Source organism: Parasteatoda tepidariorum, chromosome 4 (genome assembly GCF_043381705.1).
Source record: "Parasteatoda tepidariorum isolate YZ-2023 chromosome 4, CAS_Ptep_4.0, whole genome shotgun sequence".
In the NCBI taxonomy this organism is placed as follows: Eukaryota; Metazoa; Arthropoda; class Arachnida; order Araneae; family Theridiidae; genus Parasteatoda; species Parasteatoda tepidariorum.
This window is the reverse complement of record NC_092207.1, coordinates 17,764,673-17,774,483: the sequence shown is the minus strand read 5'-3', so window position 1 is coordinate 17,774,483 and position 9,811 is coordinate 17,764,673. Positions and strand designations below refer to the sequence as shown.

General features: G+C 30.9%; 1 protein-coding gene across 1 annotated transcript; it reads right to left on the bottom strand.

Moving 5' to 3' along the window:
- Positions 1-1,031: 1,031 nt before the first annotated feature.
- On the bottom strand, positions 1,032-9,431 carry LOC107457241 (uncharacterized). The gene is made up of 6 exons (XM_016075352.3): positions 9,276-9,431; positions 7,252-7,307; positions 4,316-4,414; positions 3,782-3,817; positions 2,984-3,010; positions 1,032-1,199 (listed from the first exon to the last, which is right to left on the bottom strand). Exons 1-6 carry the CDS (start codon positions 9,373-9,375, stop codon positions 1,173-1,175), a joined length of 345 nt encoding a protein of 114 aa, XP_015930838.2. The 5' UTR covers positions 9,376-9,431; the 3' UTR covers positions 1,032-1,172.
- Positions 9,432-9,811: the final 380 nt, after the last annotated feature.

Here is a 9,811-nt window from a genome sequence, read left to right as displayed (position 1 = left end):
AAAAATAACGAGCTTTTAGAAGCCCTAAAAAACTTACAAATGACTTTTTTTTCAGCAGTATTTTCGAAAAATCTCAGTTGATTCCGTTCTTATGCAATTTTATTGTAACGTCTCTCACATCTGCTTTCTGAGTATTAAACACTCTTAAAAATTATTTTAGCTCTATATTATTATTCGACCTGCGAAAATAATTAAATACTGTTAAAAAACTAATTTAGCTGTAATTATTAAATCTTATTTTATCTTATTAAATCTTGTCTTATTATTAAATCTAAATATACAGGAATGTAAATCTGCGAAAATTAATGAGCACATTTAAAACAAAAATTTAGTACAATTTTTTTTTGTTTGTTACTAATGCCACTTGACAACCAGCAGCCTGCATGTTGAAACAAGCGAAATTAAGGCAGAGGGTGCGTTCCTCGGTTTTCTGCTGTGCAATCTACGGTCAAGAATACGTTTTCAGGGGGGCCGTTTTTAAGGGTGGACCAATTCATGTATCATTTCATTCATCCACAGATAGTAATTTTGACCTGAATAATAGAACGATCAATCTCCAATTTATTACCGCCAGAAGTATGGTTTGTTGTGGAAACTTGGAGGACTTTGTGAACCGACATACTTAACGTGCAACAGTCACCATTTACTTCAGTCGGTACAGTTTTTTTTTTTTTTTTGAAAGGAGCAAATCGCTTTTAACTTTTCCTTTTTGCCAAGTTTAGAACTCAGCTTGCTACAGCTCTTCAATGTGAACGAACGAAAATAAATATCATGAGCTTTGTAAATATGCAATAACATTGTAAGGATTGTTTTTGCATAGTAAGAAGAAGTTTACAACAAATGTGTAATTCTTTATGACTGCGAGAAATTCTAAAAACACATATTTAAGAGCTGCAAAAAATTTAAAATAAATCAGGGAGAAATAAATATCTTTGGAGTAACAAATCGTTATCGTAGTTAATCAATACAAAAACAAAATTAAAATATGTTCTTTTTTGTTTGTTTGCTTATAGAGAAGAAAGAAACGTACATGCATGCATAAACTAGTTTATTTCATTTATTTTTCACTACACATAGAAATAAACAAGATAAATATTAAACTTGAACTAGCAGTTGAATAGCCATTAATTAATTCATAAAATGTCGGTACTTTGAGATTTGTAGAAATTGCATTATTTTCTCTCTTTTTTAGCACAGTCCTGCAAAAAGAAGAAAAACATATAATCATTGGATACCATATATAGCAGTGGTCAAAGACGAGTATGACTTTCCATATACCAAAGGTTAACTGGGAGCTGAGAGACGTCACCCAAAAGCAACCAATGCTACGCGTGTAATTGTATTTTACTGTGAAGGCAGATTTAAATACAATTAAACTGAAATTATTAAATTTAAACAATCTAAAATATAAAGCAATCAAAGATCTACCCCCCCCCCTTTTAGTGGTTCGCGGAAAAATTATCAAACGTTGACCGGTCCAATGCGATAAAAAGATTGGGGAGCACTGACATACAGAATGTAAAATTCGCAATAGTAGTATTTTTTTATTTTGGCAAAAACATTTCTAAGTTATAAACGTAAAATCAAATGTACCTACGAAGTTAATCAGGGAAGTAAGCTTTCCAAGGCCCATAAAGAGAGAAGGAAAAACATAATTACCCGCAAAAGATACAGCATTAGTTCAGCTTCTTAACATAAAGACGACCGAAATTCTAACACTTGTTCTACCATGCGATGAGTTTTTATTGATCATTACCATGGAAGTTATAACAAATGTCTGCCACTTTGGAATAGAGGCAGCATCCGTGCTGCCTCTATTCCAAATGTGCCTATTCATGTTACATGTCATATCATATATGTGCCTATTCAATTCCATTTGTGCCTATTCATGTAATGTTTTTAGCGCGTTTTCGTTTGTGGTAAAGTGATGCCTGGATAGGAATTTCTCCAGGCACAAATAACCAGGGGCTCTAGACAGTATCTAAACAAACACATCCGACTGAAAACAATGATGATAAAATTCACCTTGTGCGAGCGAGCAATATCGTGTAGAAATACTACAACAGTGCTGTGCATTCAACATTTTTTTGCTTTAAATGGCTCGTCGCAAGTTCTCTATAATCTTGAGAATAGGATTAATATTGTAACTGGAATAGGCGTCTCGACATTACATGACTAGATTATAGAATTCGATTAACTTTTGTTGTTTTTTTAAAACTATGATAACTTTTGTTTGTGTACACCAAATTATATGTTAGCTTAGCAAAAAGATAGATTTTATCCCATGGTTAAATCAAAATTTAAAACACAATATTCTATTTCTTTTCTTTCTTCTTTTTTTAACCTTTTTCTCGAATTCCTCTAATTTAGTAACGTCTATTTTAAACAAAGTGTTTCAAAGGTTACTTATTAATATTTAAACGGTAATAAAAAGAAGCAGAAACGGCATCAAAATCTAACGAATTATTAATGAGAAATAGAGAACAAGAAACATCAATCCATGCTTGATAGCCAAAAAAACTGAGAGGAGTTGAAAAGGGATCATTAAAAACTCTTCAATGTTTCATTAGGCAATCAGAGCAGTTTTGATGTTTTATATACTGCTTTCCTCAAATATTAATCTGTCATATTTTGTTCTATCGTTTTCATTTTTTTGTGAAAACTTCTTTGTCTTCATATTTAAAAAAAAGTCTAAAAAGAGTAATTAAAGGTGGTCATTACAGAACACCCTGTTTCGTGATTCGCTATTAATATATCTTTACATAGGATGGGTCTAAATTTAATTAATATTTAATTATCATATTTATTAACATATTAATTAACATTAATATTAATAATTACGTTTAACTTGAGCATAAAGATTTCAATCTTTTTCAAACTTAAAATACATTTTGTAAGTATTTGTTTCTTTTCCTTTTTCACATTTACTAATTTATTTATTGCTATCAGTACTTTTACATTTATGATACATTTTGAAGCTTACCATCAAAGGCTGGAACTCTTTAACAGTCTGAAAAACAATAAAAACTAATAAAAGATGTATTCATGTGAATTCAGTAAAAATTTAAAAGTAAGCAGATAAAAAAATATTGGTTGTAAGATCAAGAAATGGGTATCATTGACCATTTTTTGAACTAGTTATCAAAGTGATATGTTTATGTATCTTTACAATCAAACCTTGTGTAAAAGATTTGTAAATGTTATAGTACCTAGTATATTTTGGTTATTTTTCGAGGGTTCTTTTGGCAAATTAGACAACACCCATTATATGATATCTATAACTATTCAGAGTTCAGAATAGTTATTCGTAACTATTTAGTTAAATATTTTGCGCTATAAACTCATGTCATCTCCTATTCCGTTAATAATGAAAAATACTCAAAATTTTAGTATAAAGAAAAATCGGAATACTTTGAAAAGAAGTTTCTTTAATACTATAAAGCTACACCGTCATTACATTGTTTGAATTCATAAAATTATCTAAAAAATGTATACTATTCACTATTTTATTTTTGGAGAAAAAAAATTTCTCTAAATTAAAAAAAAAAAATTAAACATATTTTTGTTACAAATTTTTGTCTATTATTTATATTTTAAAGCAAAATGTTGTAGCGGTTTTGGTATTTCTTCAAGCTACGTAATTTTTTTTCTCTCTTATTTTAGACATTGTTCATTGTTAGACATTATTCACGACATTGTTCCCCTCAATAAAATTATTTAAAAATAATTATAAGATTTTATAGGCACACATTAATTTTTTTAAAGTGGCTCTTATATTTACCTCTGGTCCTAATTTTCCTTCAACGCATTTGTAGCACTAAAAAAATAAAAATAAAATATTACGGCAATATTCGTAATAGTGATTAAAATCAAATTATTTTCGTAATATATTAAGCTATTAAGTGAATAACACCAGGAAAACTGATGTAAAAATATATTTAAAAATTAAGAAACTTCTCTTTCTTCAATGAAATCAGAGAAAGGTCTACATGTTTGGAGACCTCGAAACACGACCCTCCTCGTCAAGAAGACAACATGCAAATTAGATGTTGTCTTCCTTACGAGGAATTTATAACTGAGAAACAGTTATGGTCAAAAAAGTTTTCCGTTTTTTAAAAACTGTGGGTCCAATTAAGGACATCCTCTAAATTGACCTGGTTAACAACCGATCGAAATTAGAAGTTCCAGATAATATATGTATAATTTTTATTCTGATTTATTTTTCATCTGTAACTCTTGTTTCCTATAATCGACATAAATGCAGATTTTAGTAAAAATATCAAATTTTAAATAAAAAATATTTTCTATTACTCACCTCTAACAAAGTTTCTAAGTCCGATTCACAAAGAGATTTCTGGAGACCATCCCCATCTAAAGACGGCTGTTCGCAGCACTTCTTAGCTACATCCTGATACTATGAAAAAGAAAATAGAGAAGAGGATAAAATAAGTCTAAATCACAACATTCATATACGGTGCTTTTTGAATGTGCATCAGCACACAACAACATCAGTTAAGTCATTAATACATATCTTTCATCTAGGTCTCTGCGTCTGGGAAGCAGAAAACATCATATGCGCTGAATGCTGCTATGTAGACTGATTAAACGCAGCATTACTGATTGATTTTTTATGTGCAACGAATGCTGTGGTGTAGACTGATGAGCCACAACATAGCTTATTAACTTTTCATGCGCAACGAAGGCTGTGGTGTAGATTGATGAGCCACAGCACAGCTGATTAACTTTTCATGTGCAACGAATGCTGCGATGTAGACTGATGAGTCACAGCACAGATGATTAACTTTTCGTGTGCAACGAATGCTGTGATGTAGACTGATGAGCCACAGCATAGCTAATTAATTTTTCATGTGCAACGAATGCTGTGATGTAGACTGCAACGAATGCTGTAATGTTTTTATCTTTACAAATCCTTATTATATAGAATAAAGCACTGTCGCAACAGTCACTAGCCATAGGGAACATTTATGTTTGAACTTCCCGATTTAAAGAACAAACCGTGATGATGGCAATGCTGTCAGCATTGAGCGCTATCAGCGCCTTTTGTAATTATTTGTTTATATATATAAGGAAATATTGCGAAAATTTTATAATATTTTACAATATTCTGATAACTACTTTATGTCACGCTTGTTTCTTCAAATTTTTTCTTTGGCTAGAAATGAATCTTGTAATATTTATCATATTTTGAGAATCGCTTCAATTATTTAATCGTTTAAAACATTCAAGTTTTAAAAAAAAAGTGGCCGCTGTTAAACAGGCTACTACTAAACATTGGCCAGTAGCAAAATTTATAAATTTCAACATAGAGTAAACATATGTAACGGTAAATTATTTTTTTATATAAATGATAGAAATAAATATCCGTTCTATTCGCCGTACGCATTTTTCTACAATATGGAACGTTTGGCATCTATACCAGATTTTATGGCGGGATTTATACTAGATTTTATGGTGACATCTATATTAGATTTTATGGGGACATCTATACAAGGTTTCATGGCCGGATCTGTACCAGATTTTACGGCGGGATTTATACTAAATTTTATGAGAACATCTGTACAAGGTTTCATGGCGGGATCTATACAAGGTTTCATGGCCGGATTTATACTAGATTTTACGGTGACATCTATACTAGATTTTATGGGGACATCTATACAAGGTTTCATGGCCGGATTTATACTAGATTTCACGGTGACATCAATACTAGATTTTATGGGGACATCTATACAAGGTTTCATGGCGGGATCTATACCAGATTTTATGGCGGGATTTATACTAGATTTCACGGTGACATCTATACTAGATTTTATGGGGAATCTATACCAGATTTTATGACGGGATTTATACTAGATTTCACGGTGACATCTATACTAGATTTTATAGGGACATCTATACAAGGTTTCAAGATGGGATCTACAGTAGATTTTATGGGGGAATTTATACTAGATTTTATGGGGACATCTATACAAGGTTTCATGGCGGGATCTATACCAGATTTTATGACGGGATTTATATTAGATTTCACGGTGACATCTATACTAGATTTTATGGGGACATCTATACCAGATTTTATGACGGGATTTACACTAGATTTCACGGTGACATCTATACTAGATTTTATAGGGATATCTATACAAGGTTTCAAGATGGGATCTACAGTAGATTTTATGGGGGAATTTATACTAGATTTTATGGGGACATCTATACAAGGTTTCATGGCGGGATCTATACCAGATTTTATGACGGGATTTATACTTGATTTCACGGTGACATCTATACTAGATTTCATGGCGGGATCTATACCAGATTTCATGGCGGGATTTATACTAGATTTTACGGTGACATCTATACTAGATTTTATGCTGACATCTATACAAGGTTTCACGGCGGGATTTACAGTAGATTTTATGGGGGCATTTATACTAGATTTCACGGTGACATCTATACTAGATTTTATGGGGACATCTATACAAGGTTTCATGGCGAGATCTATACCAGATTTTATGGCGGGATTTCTACTGGACTTTATGGATAAATCTATACTAGACTTTATGGTGACATCTACACTAGATTTTATGGGGGCATCAACACTAGATTTTATAGTGAAATCTATACAAAATTTCATGGCGGGATCTAAAGCAGATTTTATGGCGGCATCTGTATTACATTCTATGGGGACATCTATACAAGATTTCATGCATCATGGTAGGAGCTATACCAGAATTTATGATGTCATCTATACTACGTTTTATAGTAACATCTATAACAGATTTTACATCAGGGACGGCATACCCATGACGCTTTCATTCGTTGTAATGGAGTGTAACAAAAACGTTTAAAACATTATAAACAAAATTTAAAAAAGAATCTTTTCGTTTCAAATTTCAATAAGTGTAACTTTTATAATAGTTGTACTTCTTATAAAAATTAAGTGCTAAAGAAAAATACTAGAACTCTTAAAGTTTATGCGCTAAGAAAATGCTCAAAAATGTCCCAGTATACCTGCCAATAGTTTTGTAATATTTCTTTTATTCCCCAGCGATTAATATTTATACAATGTGCATTTGTACAAAACCTCTGAATTAAAACAAAGGGTGTTCGAGTATGTATAACATACTTAATGAGAAGAAAATTCTTCATAAAATAAATTTTGATGTTATGGAATTAAATATACATTAAATACAGTTAGTTTGTTTTTTAAATTAGTACAATAATAAAAAAAATTTTCACCTCTTTTGAAAATTTGATACCATTTACACATTTTTCTATTTCTTCGTCCTCTGTACCTGAAAAATGTCAAAAACTAAATCAGAACTTATTTCATAGCTTTTTCTACAACAGTTTACTAATTATTTCAGTTTTAGAAAGAAAAAAAATTTAAAACCAAATATAATGTAAGAAAAGTATAAGGAATTTTCTAGTCATTATTTTGACCTACTCTTTTAATAATGGAAGAGAAAATATTATGGCAAAATGAACGCTAGATTTGAACGCTACGTTAAATTTGAAAGCACAAAACATAGTAATAGGAATATATTGAGAAGGCAGAAATGATTTCCCGGATTTTAAAAATTTACATTTTTGAAACTATTACACATACAACAAGCGATTCTAAAAATTAAAGAAAAATATACCTGTTCTTTTTAATTTTATTTAATAATTTTCAATGTCTGACATTATTGTTTCTCGGGAAACATCTAATTTGAGCCGCAATGGCTCAGGAGATAGAGTGTTCGCCTTCCAATGAGGTGAACCGGGGTTCGATACCGACGATGGCTGGTCGATAGGAATTCAGCATCCGTCTTGCACCGACCACAGTGCTGACGTGAAATTTTCGCAGTGGTAGACGGATCATGGGTTAGAGTCCCCTTGCCGTCAGGCTAACCGTGGGATGTTCTGGTGGTCTACCTCTCCATATAAAGCAAATGTGAGATAGTTCCATCAAAAAGTCTTCCCCGAAGACAAATTTCTCCCAATACTTGATCCAAGAGTTCCCTTGTCTTCTGGATTGGGTTCGAAATCACAAGGCTACGGAGTTGAATATTAGTAGTCGTAAACCTAAAAATTGGGTCGGCTGTTAGACGACGGTTATAAAATAAAATAAAAACGTCTAATTTGTACTAAATTTCTTTCCACGTATTTTGTATGTAGTTTCTAAAGTAGTACGAATGATTTCTAATGATTTCTAAAGTTGTACGAATCAATGATTTCTAAAATTGCACGAATGCGTTCTTAAAGTTCATGCAATATTCTTAGCATTTGTAGTTCATAAAAAGCTTCTTTAATATAACTCCATAAAAAAAAATCTCGTTGTGTAAAGTGTGAAGAATTAAGTGATCATGTGTTTAAGTGTGAATTTATCACCCACGAATATCAGATGTCAAAAACTTTGAAAATTATCAGAAATTGACATCACTATTCACTACTTTGTGGAAAGGAAGATATCGGCTGGTGTTGACGCGATTTTGGAAAATTGCCGAAAATTTTACCTTTAAACAAGTTATTTTTTATTATTTTCTTTATTTTTATCTGATAACTTACAATTGATTTTATTACAGTCTCATTATCTGCAACTGCATTATTTTTTCAAACGTGTTTTTTAGCCTAATATTTCAAAAAAATTTTCTTTAAATAAGAGCAATGGCTGCTCAATAGAAAACATTAATGCAATTTACTGAATTTGAAAAAGAGACTGATAGTAAGAAAAGTAATAACAGTATTTTGTCTTGTTCTGTTACAAATGTTAGAATGTATAATGCAGGCACCTAAATAAATATTTCTTTTAACTATTAAAATTGTTCAATATAAAAATACTATTTACAATTCCCTCGGTTTAGTGATAATTTCTATTGGAGTCAAAGTCATGAAAATAAAATTAATGCTGATAATACGTAAACATTTACAAAAATGAAGTAAATGCAAAGCACACGCGAAAACGAAATCTGCCTTACCATCTCCATAATGATGTCATTTTTAACCAATGGCGTGATCCAGCCACTGAAATTAAATCGCTCGTAGAAAGAGGCTTTTATAAAGACGCTTTACTCTTTGGCTATATGATCGGTTAACAGTTAACTTAAGCTACGTCGCAAAATGAAAATTTGACTTGTTGTCCATTAACACTTACATATAGCATTGCTACAAAACTAATTCCTTAAAGGGTATTGTCTTACAGTTAATCAAGAGTGATTTTAAATAAAGGGAAAATTTATAATTAGAATTTAAAAAGATTTTTTTCTTAAAAATTTACTTACAGATTTCTTTCAATAATTTTTCAATTTCTTCCACTTTGTCATTTGTTACAAATGCAACAGTAAGGACGAAACAGAGCAAACCGAAGAATGATGCAGACATGATCGTTTTCAAGCTTTAGATAAAGCGTGTAGAATACTTTAAATTCCTATCATTTTTAATTTTATACTATTTGGGAGATAGACTTAAAAAAATAATTTATTTTTCTTACTTCTAAACGAAAATAATTGAGTCTGGCAGTTGCTATTGTCCGGTGAAACAACATTGAAGCGTAACGTGTTATTTCAAATTATAAAATAACAAAATAGTAATTTCCTTGTGAAAAGTAATAAAATTGATTTGCTTAACAGCTTTTAAAATGAAATGAAAGCGTATATTCCCAGACAAATATTTCACTTCACATTTTACAAATATAGACATTATACTTCGCAATCATTTAGGGAAAAAAATATTTTTAATTTAGCTTACTTGCGTTGCAAATAAAATCGAAATATTTTTTATTCAATAAGGTCTATTGGTTTAACATGAATGTTCATTT